The 22,513-nt window shown below is 46.6% G+C and overlaps 1 protein-coding gene across 2 annotated transcripts in view; it reads left to right on the forward strand.

Moving 5' to 3' along the window:
- The window catches only part of shtn1 (shootin 1), a 132,831-nt gene that overhangs the window by 60,606 nt on the left and 49,712 nt on the right, over window positions 1-22,513 (forward strand). For both annotated transcript variants that reach the window (XM_085994410.1, XM_085994409.1), the window contains exons 7-12: window positions 5,933-6,014; window positions 8,893-8,987; window positions 12,499-12,645; window positions 14,353-14,506; window positions 16,370-16,490; window positions 18,089-18,168. In XM_085994410.1, coding sequence (XP_085850536.1) covers window positions 5,933-6,014; window positions 8,893-8,987; window positions 12,499-12,645; window positions 14,353-14,506; window positions 16,370-16,490; window positions 18,089-18,168 — 679 coding nt within the window. The remainder of the gene's footprint in view (window positions 1-5,932; window positions 6,015-8,892; window positions 8,988-12,498; window positions 12,646-14,352; window positions 14,507-16,369; window positions 16,491-18,088; window positions 18,169-22,513) is intronic.

A 22,513-nucleotide genomic window follows, 5' to 3' on the forward strand; every position in this document is an offset into this window, starting at 1 on the left:
AGGCCTTTCAAGTGGGGGGAGTAAAAAAGAATGTGGTAGTAGAAGGGGACAGTATAGTCAGGGGGATAGATACTGTTCTCTGCAGCTACGACAGGGAGTACCGAAGGCTGTGTTGCCTGCCCAGTGCCAGGGTTACGGATCTCTCCTCGCGGCTGGAGAAGAACTTGGAGGGGGAGGATCAAGTTATTGTTGTCCACGTAGGAACCAATGACATAGGTAGAATTAGGAATGAGGTTCTGCTGAGGGAGTTTGAGAAGCTAGGATCCAAATTATAAAGCAGAACCTCAAAGGTAATAATCTCTGGATTGTTACCTGAGCCATGTGCAAATTGGCATAGGGACAAGCAGATCAGAGATTTAAATGCTTGGCTCAAGGAATGGTGTGGGAGGAAGGGGTTTCAGTTCATGGGGCCCTGGCACCAGTACTGGGGAAAGAGAGAGCTGCTCCATTGGGACGGCTCCGCTTAAACCGGGCTGGAACTAGTGTCCTGACAAGTCGAATAACTAGTGCAGTAGACAGGGCTTTAAACTATTGAAGGGGGGTGGTGAGAGGATTCAGGAAAGAGTAAATTTAAAAGCAGCAAGAGAAATGTCAAGGCTCTAGAGCAGAGTAGAGTTTGGGGTAAGAATAAGCAGAGTGGGTCAGGAATGGACAGAGAGAGTAACAAAGGTAATAGGGCATCAGTGACTAAGGTGAAATCAGGGAAAAATAGAAAAAAGTCAAAGCTAAAGGCATTATATCTGAATGCGCGAAGCATTCGCAACAAAATAGATGAATTAATAGCACAGATAGAAATGAATAGGTTTGATCTAATAGCCTTTACGGAGATGTGGTTGCAAAGTGACCAAGGTTGGGAACTAAATATTCCGGATATTTAACTTTTAGAAGAGATAGGCAAAATGGAAAAGGAGGAGGAGCAGCCCTGATGATAAAGGATGGGATAAAGACAGCAGAGAGAAAGGATCTTGGCTCCGAAAATCAAGAAGTAGAATCAGTTTGGGTGGAGCTAAGAAACAGCAAGGGGCAGAAAACATTGGTGGGAGTTGTTTATAGGCCCCCAAACAGTAGCTGTAATGTAGGGCAGTGTATAAATCAGGAAATTAGAGGTGCATTTAACAAGGGTAATACAGTAATCATGGGGGACTTTAATCTACATATAGACTGGGCAAACCACATCTGCAGTAATAGTGTGGAGGACAAATTCATGGAATGTATACAAGATAGTTTTCTAGATCAGTATGTTGAGGAACCAACTAGGGAACAGGCTATTTTAGATCTAGTATTGTGCAATGAGAAAGGGTTAATTAATAACCTTATAGTAAAAGGGCCTTTAGGGAAGAGTAACCATGTGATAGAATTTTATATTGAGTTTGAAATGATTTAGTTAAATCCGAAACTAGGGTCTTAAATCTAAACAAAGCAAACTACGTAGGTATGAGGGGGCGAGTTGGCTAAGGTAGATTGGGAAACTACATTAAAAGTTATGACGGTAGACAAGCAATGGCTAGCATTTAAAGAATTAATACATAATTTACAACAAATATACATTCCTTTAAGGCACAAAAACCCACAGGAAAAGTGGTCCAACCGTGGCTAACAAGAGAAGTTAAAGATAGTATTAGATCAAAGGAAAAGGCTTATACTGTTGCCAAAAATAATAGTAAACCTGAGGATTGGGAGGATTTTAGAATTCAGCAAAGGAGGACCAAGAAATTGATAAAGAAAGAGAAAAAAATATGAGAGTAAGTTAGCAAGAGAAAAAAACAGATTGTAAACATTTCTATAGGTATGTAAATAGGAAGAGATTAGTGAAAGTAAATGTGGGCCCATTAGAGGCAGAGACAGGAGAAATTATAATGGGCAATAAGGAAATGGCAGAGACATTAAACAAATTCTTTGTATCTGTCTTCACATTAGAAGACCCAAAAAACATTCCAGAAATAATGGGGAACCAAGGGTCTAGAGAGAATGAGGAACTTAAAGAAATCAGTATAAGTAAAGATATAGCACCAGAGAAATTAATGGGAATAAGTGGCGACAAATCCCCTGGACCTGATGACCTGCATCCTAGGGTTTTAAAAGAGGTAGCTGCAGAGATAGTGGATGCACTGGTATTAATCTTCCAGAATTCCCTAGATTCTAGAACATTCTCCAAGGATTGGAAGGTAGCAAACATAACCCCTCTGTTTAAGAAAGGAGGAAGAGAAAAAACGGGGAACTATAGGCCAGTTAGCCTGACATCAGTAGTAGGCAAAATGCTAGAATCTATTATTAGGCACTTACAAAATCATAATATGATTAGGCAGAGTCAGCATGGTTTTATGAAAGGGAAATTGTGTTTGACAAATCTGTTAAGAGTTTTTTGAAGATGTAATTTGTAGGATGGATAAGGGGAACCAATGGAAGTAGTGTATTTGGATTTTCAAAAAGCATTCGATAAGTTATTACACAAGATTAGGACTCATGTATTGGGGTAATATATTAGCAGAGAGTAGGAATAAATGGGACGTTTTCAGGTTGGAAGGCTGTAATGAGAGGGGTACCGCAAGGATCAGTGCTTGGGCTTGGGCTATTTACAATCTATATTAATGACTTGGATGAAGGGACTGAGTGTAACGTATCCAAGTTTGCTGATGATACAAAGTTAGGTGGGAAAGTAAGCTGTGAGGAGGACGCAAAGAGGCTGCAGAGAGATATAGACAGGTTGACTGAGTGGGCAAGAACATGGCAAATGGAATACAATGTGGGGAAGTGTGAAGTTATCCACTTTGGTAGGAAAAACAAAAAAGCAGAATATTTTTTGAATGGTGAGAGACTGAGGCCTAGAAATTGAGTAGCCTTAGCGCCGCATTTGAGGCGCTAGAGGGCCTAGCGCCGGAGTTATGGCCAGTTGGGAAATTGAGTGGGGCCCTTCCGTCGGCGTTAAGCCGGTAGCGCTGCGCCGGCACCGATGACGTCATCGGTGTGCGCAGCGTCCCGGTTGCCATGCCGACGGGCCCCAGCGCCGAAATTCAGTTGCGGCCGCCTCGCCCGTGGCAGCCGCAACTAAGACTCTGGCAACCGAGTCTTCCCCGAGTTAGCGCCGGCGCATTAAGGTCGCGCGGCGGCCGGCCGCTTTCCCGTCGGCTGCCTGCCCGCACCTCCCTCCCCGGACTCCTCCACCCCCCCCCCCCGCGGAACAGATGCGTCTGGCCTGCAAGCCCGGCACTTGTCCGAGGTGCCGGGCTCATTTTTTCAATATTTGAACGGACAGCGGGCGGGTGCAGGCAGCTCCTCCTTAACTGAAGGAGGAGGCCTGCACTTCCCCAGCCTGCCGCACCGCATCGGGTGCCGCAGCGCCGGATTAGCGCCGCAATTCGGCACTCAGCGCCCATTGGGAGGCGCTCACGCCCGCCAGTAGCGCCGGCAGCCGTCTGGGCGCGGCGCTACTGAATTTTTGGCGCGCGCAAGGGAATTAGCGCCGGCGCTAAATTTCCGGCGCTAAAGCCCTGGCGCGGCGTCAACTCAATTTCTAGGCCTGAGAAATGTTTACACTCAGAGGAACCTGGGTGTCCTTGTACATGAATCACAGGAAGTTAACATGCAGGTACAGTAAGCAATTAGGAAAGCAAAGGGTATGTTAGCTTTTGTTACAAAGGGATTAGAATATAAGAGTAAAGACGTCTTAGTACAATTATACAGGGCATTGGTGAGGCCACACCTGGAGTACGGTGTACAGTTCTGGTCTCCTTACCTACAGAAAGACATACTTGGCTTAGAGGGAGTGCAGCAAAGGTTCACTCGACTGGTTCCTGGGATGAGGGGATTGCCCTATCAAGAGAGATTGAGTAGACTTGACCTATATTCCTTAGAGTTTAGAAGAATGAAAGGTGATATAATTGAAACTTATAAAATTCTTAAGGGGCTTGACAGGGTTAATGCTGGGAAAATGTTTCCCCTGGCTGGGGAATCTAGAACACGAGGTCACAGTCTCAAAATAAAGGGTCAGCCATTTAGGACTGAGATTAGGAGAAATTTCTTCACTCAAAGGGTTGTGAATCTTTGGAATTCTCCACCCCAGAGAGCTGTGGATGCTCAGTCGTTGAGTATATTCAAGACAGAGGTCAATAAATTTTTGGGAACAAAGGGAATTAAGGGATATGAGGATAGTGCGGGAAGGTGGAGTTGAGGTAGAAGATCAGCCATGATCTTATTGAATGGTGGAGCAGGCTCAAAGGGCCAAATGGTCTACTCCTGCTCTTATTTCTTATGTTCTTATAGTGAGTATATAAAAAAAAATTACTTGTGAATCTGTAATATATGGAGAAGTTAGTTAAGTGTGTGCCTGCATTTAAAAAAAAATCAAAACATTAATGTAAGGAAGTGTGAGGTCACCCACTTTGGATCCAAGGACGACATGGCGAGAGACTAGGAAGGAGCAAAGAGATTTGGGTGTCCCGGTATACAAATCACTAAAAGTAATCAAAAAGCTAATGGAATGTTTTCCTTTATCTCAAAGGGGCTGGAATAGCAGATGAAGTTAAGATTAAGTTATACAGCGCCTCGGTCAGAGTATGAAGTACTGGCCTAGAAATTGGGTTGGGGCGCCAAAGTGGCGCAAAAGTCGCCTGAGCGCAGGATTTAGCGCAGCGATCGGAGTGATACCGATCGCCATAAATTCAGTTTCAGTGCCGCTCGAGGGACACGGGGCAAGGCTCGAGGCTCTCCACGTCCCTCTTAGGGCGCTGAAACTGATTATCGCAGCGCAACGTGCCGCAGCGCCACACGCTGTGGCACGGCATGCTGCGGTACTGCAGGCCTTCCTCCCACTGTTAAGGGGGAGGTGCCTGCAACAGCGCGAGCCCCGATCGCGAGTGCCGGCAAATGAGCCCGGCACCAAGGAGAAGTGCCGGGCTCTCAGGAAACAGCTGGCAATGCCGCGGGGGGGGGGGGCATTAGGAGGCCGGGGACGGAGATGCTGGCAGGCGGCCGCCGAAAAAGCGGCCGCCCCGCACCTCCACCTTAACTTGCGCCGCTGCCGGCACAGTAAGGCCCCGTGAACCGGGCGCGGGTAGCGAGCGGCGCAACTGCGGCGGTCGCTACCAAATATCGCGAACGGGGCACGAATGGGGGGCTGCGCACACCGATGACGTCATCGGTGGCGGCGCAGCGCAAATGCCTAACGCCACCATTAGCGCCCCTACTGAATATCGCCGGAGACGCAGCCAGTGGCGCTACAGGCACTGACTGCCTCTTTAGGCGCTAACAGGTGGCGCTACTCACCCAATTTCTCCCCCACTGTGTTTAGTTTTGGGCACCACACCTCAGAAAGGATATATTGACTTTGGGGAGGGTGCAGCACAGATTCACCAGAATGATAGTAAATTATGAGGACAGATTGCATAAACTTGGCCTGTATTCCCTTGAGGAGTTTAACATGATAAAAGGATTTAATAGGGCAGATAGAGAGAACCTATTTCCCCTGGTGGGGGAATTCAGAATAAGGAAGCACAAGCTTAAAATCAGAGCTAGACCATTTAGGTGTGAAATCAGGAAGCACTATCTTTTACACAAAGCGTAGTGGAAATATGGAATTCTCTTCCTCAAAAAGCTGTAGATGCTGAGTCAATTGGAATTTAAGACTGAGTTTTTGTTAGTTAAGGTATCAAGGTGGAATATGGAAGAAAGGTAGGTAAATGGAGTTGAAGTACAGATCAGCCATTGTCTGAATGGCGGAAGAGGCTCGAGGGGCTGAATGGCCTACTCCTATGCTCCTAACTATCTACATGGGACGTAGAACCGATAATGTTCATCCTTGAATCCTCACTTTAAAAGACTGGTTAATATTTTAATAAAGTTACCAAATATACTTTAAGTGGATTTAAGTAAGTCTTATTACTTAAGTGATGCTTGTATTTAATGTGATAGAATTTATTTTTATTATTATTTCTAGCTACAAAAGGAAGAACAGAGAAATATTGATCTGGCTGCAGAAGTTGATGAGCAAAATCAAGTTCTGGCCAAGTACAATAAAGGTTTTACTTCTTTTCTCTGATAAACCCATTGGACTAGAACAATGATTGTTAAATTAGAGATCTAACAACTACTGATTTTCTGTACAAAAATGTAATTATACGTAGGAATTGACGTAAAGTGTTTGAGTCTTAGCAATAGCAACACTCGATAAAAATCAGTGATTTATCTTCAATCCTGTATATACAGAGTTATTTTGTAATATTCAACCGTGGATTATTAGTGGCGAAATTTGCTGTGCTTGTTGCCTGATCGTTAATCTTTCACTGTTGACATCATTCTCAATTAATTACACAGATTACATTGGCCATTGGTGTCTGCCTCAAGATCATTTGGCACAAAAAACACCAACATAGAATAAACCATTCCTATGACCTCCACAATGTATCTATATTAGTTTTTTTTTTAATGCACAGAAGTGATTTCAACAATGTATTCTTTTCTCAATGTTCAGGTTGTGCTTGCAAACAAAAAAAGGTCATGTGTGCTTTTCTTGGCTATCACCTGAACACTTCGATATAACCCTGAGCTTTTAATCACTCCTAGATGTCCATTGCTGTTTTGTAAATATCTGTCTCTATCCGCATAATTCGTGTATCTAATATTTTACTGCTCAACATTTTACAATCACTTTCCTTCACAAAAGCCTCACATATGTGAACTTGACAACTATTTACCTCATTTCATTACATTGGGTGATTAAAGTAGCAAAATCCTCTCTTATTTTAGTTGCTCTGATGCCTGTAGCCTAGCGTTTTAGTAACTGTTCTCCGTTTAAAGGCTGAAAAAGTGTCACGCATTTGCGTGCACTCAAACTGTAAAATGTGTGCACAGCAAATTACTTCCCTAAATCTCTGTGGTATTGGGGAAGTGGAAAACCTTTGCCCTTTTCACCATAACGTTTTTTGGAGGAGTAACTAATGAGTCATAAAGTTTTATAAATTGGTCCAGAACTAAAAAGAGAACCTGTAGTAAATCACCAAACTTAATATGATTACAGTAACAAACAAATTGGCGTTCAACAAAGTTCAGCTGAAGTGTGACGTGTACTTCAGATGTCCATCGATAAACGTTGAATAAAACTGTTATTGACATGTTAGGACCTGTCCCTTAATTTAGTTACTTTTTTGGGCGTGGGAAATCTATAGAAAACACATGTAGATTTGCAGTAATCAAATAGTAACTATAGTTTTACTGAAATTTAAATTGGAGTGCATATAAATCGGTAGAGCAAGTAAACAGATCACACTGAAATGTAATCTCCTACCATTTAAAGAAAGTGGCTGTTTTATGCAGAGCTTTGATACCCATTCTAAGATTTTCCATTCATGGAATCTACATGGGCCAAAGTTATGCAAATTTTGAATAGACTTGCTGCAAAGTACAGGTATTGTGATTGTTTTTTTTGCACCACCAATGTGCCACGCTCATGGCTGCTGTTTGACTCCAAGAACTGTATGAAAATTGTCTCCAACGCAGGCACTTCCCAGTTGTGAAACAATTTTCATGGCGGAGACTGAGCTGGTTGAATTTGTGATGTGATCATGGAATCTGGATTCTTGTTGGACGCAAAGATAGCTCTTAAAGCTGTCTTTCAACCGTTGAAAATTATATTTTTAAATGTCTCCAAAATTGATGATAGGAGTAGGGAGGCAGAAGATAAACAAATGATTTTAAACTTAAAATAGGGTATAGAATGTAAAAAAGAGTAAAATTGAAGTTATTATAAAATAAGAAAAATGACAGACAAGGAATAGGGGGCAAGAAAAGGTAAAGTGTTTGAATGTTTCATTTTATGTAAAATTATGGTTTAACTTAGTACTTTAAGGTTAGTATTACCATAGCAAAGTTTTTAATAATAACTGAGTAGCCTTATTAGTGGAATATTAGGATTCCTTTTAGTAATCGTGCAAGAGCTGAAACCTTACTACATGGGGTGGCCCAGGGAGTTGGGCTTCTTTCAACCTGCTGAAAATCTAAGAGTTAAATGTTTTTTTTGATGAAGGTAGTTAATGCTACTATTATTTTTTTTTTAAAGAAACCACAGCAAACTTCCAATTTGTTTTTTTCCCCCTATTGCATTGAAAAGATAGCATTTTATGACAGAAGCTGTGAATCATTACCCTTCACCTGCAGCTGTGCATGAATGGAATCAAAGAAGAAACCGAGAGATCCGGAATACAACAGTGTTCCTTCCCGTTTTCTCTCTCGCCAGGTCATTTTGAAGAACGTCTATTGTTCTTTAACTGAGAGGCTGGAATCGTCTGATCTGCAGACTTCTTCTCCATGACCAGTGTAGATGATATATTCGGTTCAAGTGAGGGAGCTGGACAGTGTCCACCCAATTCGTCCACCCATACCCTCACCGCCATCAAAAAAAAATCTGGTGCTCCATCTAGTGATGTGACTGAGAACCAGCAAAACCTGCTCAACTAAAGCAAATAACCTGAGTTAATTATGAATAAGAATGTGGCCTTTCCTCATGTTATTCAAAGCCAGGAACTGAGCCTCATAACCTTCTGTAGAGTCAAGTGCTGAAATGTTTCAGCTACAGACACTTTAAACATTTTTTCTGCTTTTCATTTCAAAAGGGATATAATTTGGACAGGATTTTTTTTTAAAGTAAGTACTAGTAATCAATATAGATTCAAATTAATCTATACCTGCAACATTTAATAATCAATTAGTGGCATTCAAGTACACAAATAATACTAATATTCCTTAAGTTTTCACTTAGGTTTAAATGACGTGTCACACATATTTATTGTATTTATGTGTAAAAGATGCACTAATAGAGAAAATTACTTTTGCTTCAAAATGTAACGCTGTAACTATATAATACATCTATTACAAAATGTTAAATATTTGTGTTTTTCTGAGTTTCCATTTTGGCCCTGGAGGAATACGAGGGCCTGGAACAAAGTCTGGAGCTGGAGCAAGATCTCCGAAAGGAGGCCGAGTCCTTTGCCCACGAGGTATGAAAATCAACAACAATTTGTTTTAACTGCAGCATATCTGAACAGTTACAGACACTTTCAAGTCTACAAAAAAATATGGTGCAATCTCAGAATTGTATACAATTATAAATTCGCTCCTTTGAAAGCTTGCTATTCATCAATAGGTTATTTAGTAACATGATAACTAGCATTCTCCTCTTCCCACGTACATAGACAAAATATAACCATTAAAATCAGATAAACCAATTAATTAAATTGCATATATCATCAGATAAGCACACAATAAAACAATAATTTCCCATTTCATTTAGAATTTTTGGTGTTATTTTCTTATCTTTCCATGTACAATTTCCTGCTTGAGATGCCAGAAAGACGACCTGTTCCCTAGTATATGCCAGCTCGTCAATCATTTTCTAGGACTGGAGTGTCCAAACTCTTTGTCTTGGCAAGTGCATGCGATGGAGCCTTTCAGGCCACCTATATCGCTTAAATCAATGTTCACATGAATTTCCATCTATCGCTGGCTGCCAATTACTAACAGTGTTCTGATTTAGAATGTGTCCACCAATGTGACTACAGCACTAAGAACAACCATTTCCAAACCTTCTGACTCACAACATTAAATCCGGACAAACCAACGAGCAAGAAATGAAAGTGTAGGATGTAGCAATTTGCCTGGGTTTGGTGAGCCTGACTGCCAGGATGCACCGGCCACTTACGGTCTGGTTAATCACCGCGTGATTAGACTAACAGGAAGTCTGCATAACTTTAACCAGAGAGGTTATGTGGCTTTTATAGGTTTGAGATTTCCACTTTTTGTAGTACAACAGGTTGCAGTTGGAGGTAATTGTAAAACGGTAACAAGGACAGTTGCCTCATAACATTGAGGCTTTTGGTTGTTGGGAGCATATAATAACCAATAACCCAGGTAACCGCTTTGCTAAATAACATGCATATGAATTTGGCCTGAATGTTGATAGATGAAGAAGTGCTAAAGATAGAAACATTAAAGATAATCTTCATTGGTTGTACTTGAAAGAGACAAGAAATAACTGTGTCTGAAGAATTGAACTAGATTTTGATTGCCCCATTCAATGGCATCGGGGAATTTAAATGTAGTGATTCAGCCATTGAGCTGTGGGAGAACTGGAGGATGTGAACACTGAGGGCCTGCAATATCGAGGAATGTGATGAATGTTGAGTGAAACCATCAGCGAGCGAGTGGATGGAGTTGGATATATTACTGGAGGAAATCATGGATAAGAAAAAAGAACAGAGTGGGGAGAGAATACAGTCTTTAGGAACATCTAACTTGATGGAAAAGAGTTGGAAAATGAGCCATAAGCTACAACTCAATTAGTGTGATTTGAAAAGAAACTAGAGGCTGGCTGGCTGTGGGCAGGTAGGCAGAGAGGGAGCGAGGGGTCGCTCTGGGGGAGGGATCACGGAGGGAGAGGATCGGCAGGGGAGGATCGCAGAAAGGCAGGATCGGGGATGGAGGGGTCGGGGATCGGCATGGGCTAGATCGGGGATTGCGGAAGGGTGGGGAGTCGTGGGGATTGGCCAGGGATTGGGGGGTGGAGGGTGGGGGAGCTGGAGGATCAGGGGGTCAGCCTGGGATTGGCGGGGGGGCATCATTGTGGCAAGGCGATTGGAGGCATCATGGCGGGGTCTCCAATCACGGGGGGTGAGCATGGTTGGGGCCCTGGATCCAGGAGGTGGGTATAAAGCCACTTACCTCCTGGATGCAGCAGTCCCCACCTCGGTTTAACTGCTGGGTTTCATAAATTGTGTGAAACCCGTCCACATTTGGTTAAATTCAAAATGGAGGTTAAAAAAGAGGCTACCAGCCTCATTATATTTAAACTAGCTGAAGTGCCCGGCGGTGCTGAGGCTTTTTCGAGGGCATGTTGTTGTTGGAAGAGAGAGAGAGAGAGCGACTGGGGGGAAGAGAGAGAGCGACTGGGGGAAGAGAGAGAGCGACTGGGGGGAAGAGAGGGGTGGGGGGAAGAGAGGGAGGGGAGGGGGAGGGGGGAGGGGAGGGGAAGGGGGGGAGGGGAAGGGAGGGCGGGGGGGAGGGGAAGGGAGGGCGGGGAAGGGAGGGGGAGGGCGGGGAAGGGAGGGCGGGGGGGAGGGGAGGGAGGGGAAGGGAGGGCGGGCGGGGGGGAGGGAGGGCGGGGGAGGGGAGGGGGGATGGAGGGCGGAGGGGAGGGAGGGCGGCGGGCGCCCCCCCCCCCCCGAGGTGAAGACCGCCGATTGCGCGCGCAGCAGGAGCTGAGACGCGGCGCCTCTCTCGGCCGGCGGGCCCGGTTGCCAGGGCAACCGTGACGCTGACCAAGCCAGAGAGAGAGACGCCGCGTCTCAGCTGCTCCTGCTGCGCGCGCGGCCCCCCCCCGAGGGTCGCGGCCCCCCCTGAGGGTCGCGGCCCCCCCCCCCCCCGAGGGTCGCGGCCGCCCCCCCCTCCCCCCAAGGTGAAGACCGCCGATTGCGCCCGTTGCCAGGGTAACGCTGGACGCTCAGCAAGCCCCGGCAGAGAGAGCCGTCTCAGCTCCTGCTGCGCGCGCACCCTAGCGGCGCTGGGCTGAGGCTCAGCCCTCCAGCCTTCGAGTGGGGCCGGGAGGTGCCTAGCTCGGGCGTGGGTGCGGAGGAGACGCCGAGGCTTCTAGGCCTACCTGGAAAAACGGGGAAAGGTAGGAAAATTAATGAGATTAGATAAGTTAATTACTTTCTAAATCATTTTTTTAAAAAACAATATGTGTTTTAAAAGCAACGTTTTTTTTTAAGACGCAGAAAGCGGGAAAAAGAAAGGAAAAGTTTGGAATCAAGATGGCGGCGACTCACCTCGGTTCAGAACGATAAAGCCCGGCCACACGCGCACCGATTGGCCCGGCGGCACACGCCAGCAACCCGGCGTACGATTGGTCGAGCTCGAGGTCACTGTCGCTAATGAGCGGATAATGAGATGCTAATGAGCGGAATGTTGAAGGTTTTTGGGATACCGCGGGCGCAATTTAAGCCCGGCCGAAACGTAAATACGCTTAAAACTGTCTCGGAAGCGTAAGCTTTCTTTGGAGGTAACGCGCGCGTAGGTACGCCCTGTAACTTTCGAGTGCATACCCGCAACGCACACGCGATGACAGACAGATAGACAGATAGACAGATAGACAGATAGACAGATAGACAGAAAGACAGAATGACAGAAGTACCGATTTATATATATATAGATTGACGTTCCGTCCCCTGGGAGCGGGTTGGTCACCCGCCCACCGTTCCGCCTCTGTCCCGCCTCCGTTAAAACCGGAATGAGGCGGGATCAGGTTGGGAATCCCATTTTTAACACTTTAACTACCCCCATGCTCCAAACCCACCCATTTTTTTTTAGGGGAAATTTCCGGCCAAAGTGTTCAAGAACAAACTTCCAAAGATGCATAACATAGGGAACAAGATCACCAGTGGACATGCTGAAAACTAAAATAGAGACTTGGTCAGAAATTTTATTGCATTTTAAAATGATTTGTCTTTATTGCAGATGCTTGTGGAACAAAAGAAACTTAAAAGGCAAAGTCAGGTTCTTATTCAGAAGATGGTGCCGAATGAGCAACTCATGAAAGCACTTGATGACCTTGCTATTGTGACAGAGACTATAGAGGAGGAGAGAATTCTGCATGAGATAAAGGTAAAATGCCCTAAGCACATCTTCTAAGATTAGTCATGTAAGAAATAAATGTCCCTATAATAAGAACATAAGAAATAGGAGCAGGAGTAGGCCAATCGGCCCCTCGAGCCTGCTCCGCCATTCAATAAGATCATGGCTGATCTGATCCTAACCGCCAATCTACTATCACAGAACCATCTCCTGAATCTAACAGAATTAGACACACGAAATAGGAGCAGGATCAGGCTACACGGCCCCTGGGCCCGCTCCGCTACCCACAGGGCCATGACCGATCCGAACCTAGACTCATGTCCAAATTCCTGCCCGCTCCCCGTAACCCTTAATTCCCTTTACTTCTAGGAAACTGTCTATTTCTGTTTTAAATTTATGTAATGATGTAGCTTCTACAGCTTTTTGGGGCAGCATATTCCATGGACCTACCACCCTCTGAGTGAAGTAGTTCCTCCTCATCTCAGTTTTGAAAGAGCAGCCCCTTATTCTAAGACTATGCCCCCTAGTTCTAGTTTCACCCACCATCGGGAACATCCTCCCCGCATCCACCCGATCCAACCCCTTCACAATCTTATATGTTTCAATAAGATCGCCTCTCATTCTTCTGAACTCCAATGAGTAGAGTCCCAATCTACTCAACCTCCCCTCATCCCCGGGATTAACCGAGTGAACCTTCTTTGTACTGACTCGAGAGCAAGTATGTCCTTTCTTAAGTATGGACACCAAAACTGTACGCAGTATTCCAGGTGCGGTCTCACCAATACCTTGTACAACTGAAGCAATACCTCCCTATTTTTATATTCTATCCCCCTAGCAATGAAAGCCAACATTCCATTGGCCTTCTTAATCACTTGCTGCACCTGCATACTAACCTTTTGAGTTTCGTGCACCAGGACCCCCAGATCCCTTTGTACTTCAGTACTTTCCAGTTTCTTGCCATTAAGATAATAACTTGCTCTGTATACATCTGAATACATCTGAAATGTATTTTTATTAATTCTTGGGATGTGGGTGTGGTGTGGTGAGGCTGGCATTTGTTGCTGATCCCTATTTGCCCGTGAAAAGATGGTCTGGGACTTCCGTCCTAGGACACTTCAGAGGGTAGTTAAGAGGCAACCACGTTGGTGTGCGATTAGAGTCACATATAGGCCAAGCCAGGTAAGGACAGCAGGTTTCCTCCACTAAAGGACATTAGTGAACTAGGTGGGTTTTTACGACAATCCGACAGCTTCATGGTCACTTTTACTGTTGCCAGTATTTTTAGTTCCAATTTTTTTTTTAACGGATTTCAAATTCTCAAACTGCCACTGTGGGGTTTGAACCCGTGTATGAATCCAGTCTGGATTACTAGTCCAGTGACAGATCCACTACATTATACTTACATATGCATGAACTTTCAGCACCACAAATGTTGTTCAGTTTTTTTTCTGCTTATGAACTAAAAGTTATGATCAAAGACACTAATCTTATCTACACACAGTTATTTGTATTGACTAGTTAATTTCCGAATGGTTAACTTACTAATATTAAACATAAGAATGAATAGATGTGAAGACACAATGCATTAACGTGCTTTAGTGGAAAACAGGCGATAGTTACATTTCAGGTGATATTAGTAGGAGACATAATGGGAGAAATTAAAGGCATTTACAAGACACAGACAGTGTAGCACGCACGTACAAATCCAGGGTAAGCCTTTCCTTCTTGTGCTGTCAGTTAAAGGAGATGGAAGAACAACTAGAAAATTCTACCCTTAAGAAAGAAGTGAACTCACTGATGAAGCAGCTTCAGCTTTTCAAAGAAGACAAAGAAGAACTCGAAGTTAAATGTCAAAATTCTCACCAGCAAGTGAAGGAACTGAGACACACCAGTAAGTATTCCGCACTGCAATGTAATATAGATTAATAATAATCCATTTTAACTTTGTGCTGGACTGCACAGACCTAGCTTGAATTCTCAAAATTATTTGCAAAACCCTTTTGAAAACATAATATTGTAGACGGCTCCCTCAACAAAGTTCAAGGCACTTTTGGCTTTTTGAATACTGTACGGAATCTGAGTTGTTGTGCCAGCATAAAAACTTAACATCTTTCCCAACTTGTTCTGATATTGTGAATTATGGTTCTGTGATGCAGCAGTACTGCATGTTTTCCATGAAATATTTTTTACCTGCTTTTCTACATTTATGCAACAACAACTCGCATCTATATTGCTTTCCTCACGTTCAGACAGGCATTCTTAGAGCTCTTTACAATAAGGAGGAGAGGGATTCAGTGGACATGGGCATGAGGAACAGGAAAAAATGGAGACGCTAGGATGGGCAACTGAAGGACGGTTTTGAGGAGGTTTTTGATGCAGGTAGGGAGGTGGCAAGCTGGAGGAAGAACAGCTCCAGGGGAGGGGCTGGAGCGCAGAGCATGAATGAATGGCCATCGATTGTGGAGTGGAGAGAACAAGAGACAAGGGCCTAGAAATTGAGTTTGCGCTGCGCCAGGGCTTTAGCGCCGGAAGTTAGCGCCGGCACTAAGTCCCTTTGCGCGCGCCAAAAATTCAGTAGCGCCGCGCCCAAACGGCTGCCGGCGCTACTGAAGGGTTTTAGCGCCTGAAAACTGGCGCAACGCGCCGCATTGCGGCGCTATTCCGGCGCTGCGGCGCCCGCTGCGGTGCGGCAGGCTCGGGAAGTGCAGGCCTCCTCCTTCCGTTGAGGAGGAGCTGCCTGCACCCGGCCGCGGCCCGCGCAAATCTCTTCAAAAATGAGCCCGGCACCTCGGACAAGTGCCGGGCTTGCATCTGTTCCGGGGGGGGGGGGGGGGGGGAGAAGTCCGGGGAGGGAGCTGCGGGCAGGCGGCCGGCGGGAAAGCGGCCGGCCGCCGCGCCTCCTTAAAGCGCCGGCGCAGACTCCGGCAACACTCGTTTGCCGGAGTCTTAGTTGCGGCTGCCACTGGCGAGGCGGCCGCAACTGAATTTCGGCTTGGGGCCGGGTTACCACGGCAACCGGGACGCTGCGCACACCGATGACGTCATCGGTGCCGGCGCAGCGCTACCGGTCTACCGCCGCGGAAGGGTGCCAGGCAATTTAGGAACCGGCGCCAATTGCAGCGCTAGGCCCTCTAGCGCCGCAAAATCGGTGCTAAGGGCACTGAATTTCTAGGCCAAGATGTGGCACTGTGTTAAGTGATCAGAGCATCTGTGCGGGGGCAGAGAACAGGATGGGATCTTGCATGTAGAGTGGGACAAACCATGATTTGAAAATGAGGGCAAGAATTTTGAAATTGACTTGCTGGGGGCACAGGAAGGCAGCAAAGCTGGAAGAGGGCAGATGTGATGGGAGTGTGGGACTAGATGCAGGGAAAGATGTGGCCTGCAGCAATTTGGATAAACTGATGGTTGTGCAGAGTTGAAGCAGGGATATTAGGAAGGTACTGGAGAGAGAAAGTGTTGAAGTGGTAAAGAAATGGACAAGGGTTTCAGCAAGCGCAGAGATGGGGTGGTGACAGGCAATGTTGAACAGTTGGAAGAAAGTGGTTTTGGTTAGGGAGCAAATGTGGCGGAGGGAGGTGAGCTCAGTCAAACGGGAGAGGATAATTATTTTGGAAACTACCAAAGGTATTCACTTCAGTGATTCAGATCTAATTGGTGTGTCTCTTTAACAAATACAGAAATGTCATCATTATTTGCCATGACTTGCAAGTACTAGTAATGTAGGATTTATGCTCTGGTACTTCTGTTACAGTTGATGAACTGCAGAAGCGCATCCAGCAAGCAGAAAAACCAACACCATCACCACCACCTCCTCCTCCACCTCCTCCACCACCTCCTCCTCCACTGCCGTCACCTTCTTCAAATCCTCTCAAGTAATAAAACTATTTTTTCTCCTCTTCTGAATCTTAGAGATACCAACATTTTATTGCATGAAGTAGACTAGGTTTACTGTGCATTGGAGTTTCAAAATAGAATGGGTGTCTTGCAACAAGATTTGGCCACATTTTAACTGTATATATTAATAAATGCTAGAGTATTCCATTTACTATATTTCATACATTAACATTATACAGTAAAGTTAATTTGTCACAAAGGGAATCAATTATACATATTGTAAGATTGTAACACAATCATGAGAACCTGGAGAGGCTGCATAGCTCCGTCACTATCTCCCTGTAAAGCCTCATCCTTCTAAGCTACTTGTGGCTGGAATGATTGATCTGATGGGTGTGCCTGTGTGTGCCACTGGACATCTCTGGCAGCACCATTACTGCTCTTGATGGTCTTCAGACAGTGCTAGGGGAGCACTGAATGCAATACCTGTTGTAGTGAGAGGTTTTTGACAATGGGAAGGGAGGTGCAAAGCTGCAGGGAAGATAGCTCCAGGGCCTCAACCCTGCATAAGCTTCAGCTCATCCACAATCCAACTGCAGTGAGAGTTCTGAATCTAGAAGGTTGACAGTGCAGCAGTTTACTTTTCCATTCAAGCAAGCCTTTGATACAATGCCCAATTGATGTGCACAATATGACAGCGTCTGTTACGCCAGCAGTAACAAGCTAAACTAGCCTAATGTGCATCTTCCATGCAGTAGCACGCAGTGAACCATTTACTCTTAACAGAATTTGCCACAATGCGATAAACAGTCAGGAAATGTGCGCTGTTCTGCAGTCCTGATATTACTACTTGGTAATCTCCAGGTATCACACCAATAGTAATTTCCAGCCTGAGAGATGTACTCTAAGGCAGTAACGTTACGAGTCTGCACTGTTGGTGGAGAGCCTCACTTGCTGGCAGCGCATGTTGGAAACTCAGTGGTCGTTGACTGTGGTTATCTTATCTGCTGGCGCCATATTTTGAAAATTTAGGTGCACCCGGCCCACAGTTCTCCAACCACTGAAGGGGTCATTTCACAAGCCTGTGCTGCTGGTGGGCGAGGCTCCCCATTGCAAGGGAGTATTCATAAAATTATTCCTTAAATGTCTGGTGTTGGGCACCAGATCAGGATATTTTCTTGGGGTTAGCATGCATTTTTGTGGAAATTACTCTTTTCCAAACATTTTGCAATACAATTAATCTTGCCATAAGAAAAATACTTCAAATGATTTGAAAAATATGACATTACAAGTAAATATTATACTTTTGATGCAATCTTGAATAGGATGCGTATAGATTTTTTTCAGCTGTGACTTCTGAAACCTAATGGGGGTGATTCTGCGCTCCCAGCAGAAACTGCGCTCACAGGGAATGCCAGTTAAAGAATCACCTCCCATCTTGTTGTCCTTTCTCCACTCTGCACTCCGAGAGTCTGGCTTCCCCACAGATGGCAGCATTAGCCAGAATCGTTAGCATGATCATTAGTTCATTATCTGTGAGCAGGTTCAGAGAAGTTAGGTATTGTACATTTTGCAGAATGACTTGTGTTGGCATCTGAATAGAGGTTTTAAGAAAAATACACTTCTATTTCAACAGAAGTCTTATGATGATCATTTGTAAAAGACAGAAAGCATCCAATTTGTCTGGGGCTGACAAAGCCCTTTCTGAGGAACCAGGTGAGCAACAGTATCTAAAGCATTGCCATTGTGTATGGTTAATTATGGTTTTAACAAATAAGTTAAATATTGATTAAAATATATCTCGGATCTCTAAATGTGGACCCTATGGGGGAGAAATTTGGCTTGTTAGTGCCTCCCGTTAGTGCCTGGAGGGGCGCTAATGGGTTTGCGGCAGGGCACGGCGAATCCAACAGCACACGCGAAATTCACCCAGGATTTAACACTGCCGCTAACAGTTAGCGCCTAGGCCTTTAGCGCCTGGCAGTTAATGATGGTGGAACGCCCCGTTAACGGTCTAGATACAAAATTGACTGTCGCCCCCTGCCTTAGCGCCTGGCCTGAACAACGGCAGGAAGCGGTGGTGTTATCGATTCGGATGGCCGCTGTAGGAGCGCTCTTTAAAGGCATCAACATCCGCTTTCATTTTAGTGGCCAATTATTGCTGCCTTCTCAGTTTCACATTGCAAAACAGCCGTTTTCATTGAGTTAAATGTTTGTTACTTTCAGGAGTGTTCTGCCTGCTAAAAATTTGTCACTTTCATTGTGCTGAGATTTCAAACTCCTACACTTGGTTACATTAATGGGGGCTGTACTGGTGCTCGACCTCGCCCTCCAGCAACAATGTCGGAGGCAGAGACAAAGATTGGAAAATGTGGCCAGAGGGAGGAGGGCCAACAGGGCACTCAACAGGAGGCCTTACCCTCCCAGGGTATTCCTGGAGCACCTCTCCTACATCAACCTCACTGAGGACCAGTGTATTAGAAGACTCCGCTTCAGCAAGGAGGTGGTCACAGAGCTCTGCCACCTCCTGCAGCCAGACCTCGAGCCTGAGATCAGGAGCACCACGGCTCTCTCAGTGGCAGTCAGGGTCACTGTCACCCTCAATTTCTACACCAGCGGATCCTTCCAGTCTGCAGCAGGAGACATATCTAACATCTCGCAGTTTGCCGTCCATTGCTGCATCCGGGAGGTCACAAATGCTCTCTACAGAAGGAGAAGGGACTACATTTCCTTTCCCATCACCAGAGAGAAGCAGGACGAGTGTGCATGTGGCTTTGCCAGGATACCTGGCTTCCCCATGGTGCAGGGCGCCATTGACTGCATCCACGTTGCTTTGCGGGCACCCCATAACAATCCTGAGATCTTCCGTAACCGCAAAGGCTACCACTCACTTAATGTGCAGTTGGTGTGCGACCACAGACAGCGAATCCTCACCGCCAATGCTCACTATCCTGGCAGCAGCCATGATGCCTTCATCCTGCGCCAGACTGGTGTGCCAGCTATCTTCCAGCCACCACATCAAGCTCGTGGCTGGCTGGTCGGAGACCAGGGCTATCCGCTCTCCACCTGGCTCATGACTCCCCTCTGCAACCCCAACACTCCTGCCCAGCACTTATACAATGAGAGCCATGCTGCCAACAGGAACATCATCGAGCAGACCATCGGAGTGCTCAAGCAACGGTTCCGCTGCTTTGACCACTCGGGAGGAGCCCTCCAGTACTCGGCTGAGCGGGTGTCCCTCTTCGTCGTGGTGTGCGGCATGCTGCACAACTTGGCCATCATGAGGGCCCAGCCATTGTCACCAGGCACAACGGGACCACCTCAGGAGGAGGAAGAAGGAGAGGAGGAGGAACAGCAGTGAGGGAGGAGGCAGCCACTCAATCGGCCTTCTGGAAGGGCGGTCCGTGACCGCCTCATCAGACTGCGGTTCCAATAAATTATACCCCACATCCCAGTTGCTCACCACATCCCCATCATTCCATCCATTTTGCTTGCCACATCAGAGCACAAAGCTGAAATGAGAGACACTACAAATTCTGCAAAATTCAATTAATAAATTTATCAACATTCAATAAACACATATATACAACAACAATATTAACTAATCACCCTTGTACAAACCCTTACTTCCACTCTTTACAGTGTCATTTCCTAATCGACTGCTCCTACGTAGTGTCTCCCCAGTGGCTGCAGCAGGGCTGGTGGAAGCTGCTGAGTGTCGGTGCCAGAGACTACAGATGGTCTTGCAGGACGCCCTCAACCAGCTCTGAGCCTGGAAGGCCCGGCTGTAAACTGCACCACCTCAGGATTGGCAGCAGCAGTCTGGCCTGGCTGGATGACAGGCAGCGACAAGGGCAATGGTGGAGTGGCAGTGGTGGGAGCAGGGATGTTGTCATCCTGAGAGAGGACAGTAGGTTCACTGCTCCACTGACCCACTGCCACTCCCCCTGGGCAGCACCACAGCATCCCTACCAATCTGTTGCTTCAAAGATTGCTGGCCTGCTGCGACACCGTGAGATCCCCGGTGGACTGTGGTGGACCCAGCGACAATGGCAGCAGTCAGAGCTTGCGTGGCATCAAGCTGAGACTGCATGAGAGCAGGCTGAGACTCGATGGCAGCAACCATTGACTGCATTACAGCACTAAGACGCTGTGTGGCTTCCGCCTGTGCTGCAATGGATGCTGCCACACCACCCATGACACACGGCATGAGGTCTGGGTCCCCACGGTCTCTCGGAGCCCACCATCCTTTGCAGACTGCCAAGGATGGGCTCCATGGTGTGCGCAGAGCTCTGTGCCATGTTGGAGGTGGACTTCTCCACGCACCTTACCATTGCCGATAGGCTCCCTGGCACCCTTGCCATTGCACCGATCATCTCTGCGTGCATGCCCATCACCCTTCTTGTGAAGGCCTCCCCGTTGAAGTCCTCATCTGAGCCCTGTGCAGCAGAACTTGTGCGCGAACTCGCCCTCCGGGGAGCTGGCTTCCAAGCTACCCTTTCCCCCTGGCCTTGCTGCAGCCCGCTCGTCCCCAGTGCATCACCCAGTGCAGACCCCTCTACTAAACCTGCCTCTAAAGATTGCGTAGTCCCAGTATCTGAAGTGGTGCCTGCGGGTGAGACATGTAGTGATGTGGTGCATTCTTCCTCCTCCTCTTCTCCCGCCTCGCTCTCAGTGGGAGTCTCAGGGACAGGCTGGTCATCTGGTTGCTGATTACCTGAAAGCATAAAGGCACAAGACTCGTGTTAAGGTGAGGGCAGGGGGACAAGAAGGGAGCAAGGAATGCAGACAGTATCAGGAGCTGGAAAGTGGGAAAGGCTTGTGGTGTGAGGGGGAAGTGGGATGAGAGAAGGAGAGGGGATGATCATACCATTCTTGCCCCCAAGGAGGTCGCTGTCACCAATGGCCACGGCGCCCACCACCTGCAACACAATGACTCTCATCACTCCAGGTCTGTAAGCTGTTGGGTGTCCGCTTCACTCCCACCTGTTTGTTCCTGCTCCCTCCTATTGTGGGCCAGCTTGGCCTGCAAGAGAAAGGAAAGTGTGTGAGTGAGTGTGCAGCTATGTGTTTGGGAGATGTGCCTGCCATAGTTGAATAGCTGTGATTGTAGGCAAGGCATGGCTGTGGATGTGAGTTTTAGTAGTGGAGATGCTTGGTGGGTGATGTATCGATTTGTATGTGGGTTCAATGACGAGACATTTATGAAAGAGAATGTCTTTTAATCTAAAGTTTGTTCAACTCAGTTAACAGCATTACAGGAGACACCATCTTAGAGATCCCTCTAAAACGAAACTAAAACTAAACTGCTTGTCTCTCACATGCCCTCTGCTGGTCAGGCATAAATAATCAATCAGGCAAATATGCTGGTAAGGCATCATAATCAAACAGGCAAATACCATCACTATTTGCTGATATCATTACAGGTGAGTGGTCAGGGGTGGTGTGGTGGTTTGTGCAGTGTGTACAGACTGAGGTTCAGATGGTGACCCCTTGTTGAAGCATGTACTCACCCTGACCACCCGAGTGAGGTTGTTGAATTTTTTTACGGCACTGTGTTAAGGTCCTGAAGACCACACTGCTGGCCGAGACATCCTGGGCCACTTCACTCCACATTGCCCTGAAGTCCTGGGGCAATGGCCTCCTGCCAGTGGCTGGGAACAGCACTACCCTCCTTCTTTCCACTGCCGCGACCAATGCCTCCAATACCTGGTCGCTGAAACGGCGAGCTCTCTCCCTGGGACTGGGATCAGCCATGAGGATAATAGATGTAGCTGTTGAGTTGCTTGGAGGTCGTCTTCAGAGTCAGCAATATTGAGAATGAGGTTGTGCAGAATGATTGATCCTCCCCTTTAAGAACTGGAAGGTGCCGGTGTGCGCGATGAGTCCTGATTGGAGTGCACCTGAAATTGGTTATCGCTCTGTGGGTAGCGCCCCGCTCTCTGTGGGTAGCGCCCCGCTCTCTGTGGGTAGCGCCCCGCTCTCTGTGGGTAGCGCCCCGCTCTCTGTGGGTAACGCCTCGCTCTCTGTGTGTAGCCCCGCTCTCTGTGAGTAGCGCCCT

The sequence above is a fragment of the Somniosus microcephalus genome, chromosome 8 (genome assembly GCF_052327205.1).
Source record: "Somniosus microcephalus isolate GS21.2 chromosome 8, FLI_Smic_1.0, whole genome shotgun sequence".
NCBI classification, from domain to species: domain Eukaryota; kingdom Metazoa; phylum Chordata; class Chondrichthyes; order Squaliformes; family Somniosidae; genus Somniosus; species Somniosus microcephalus.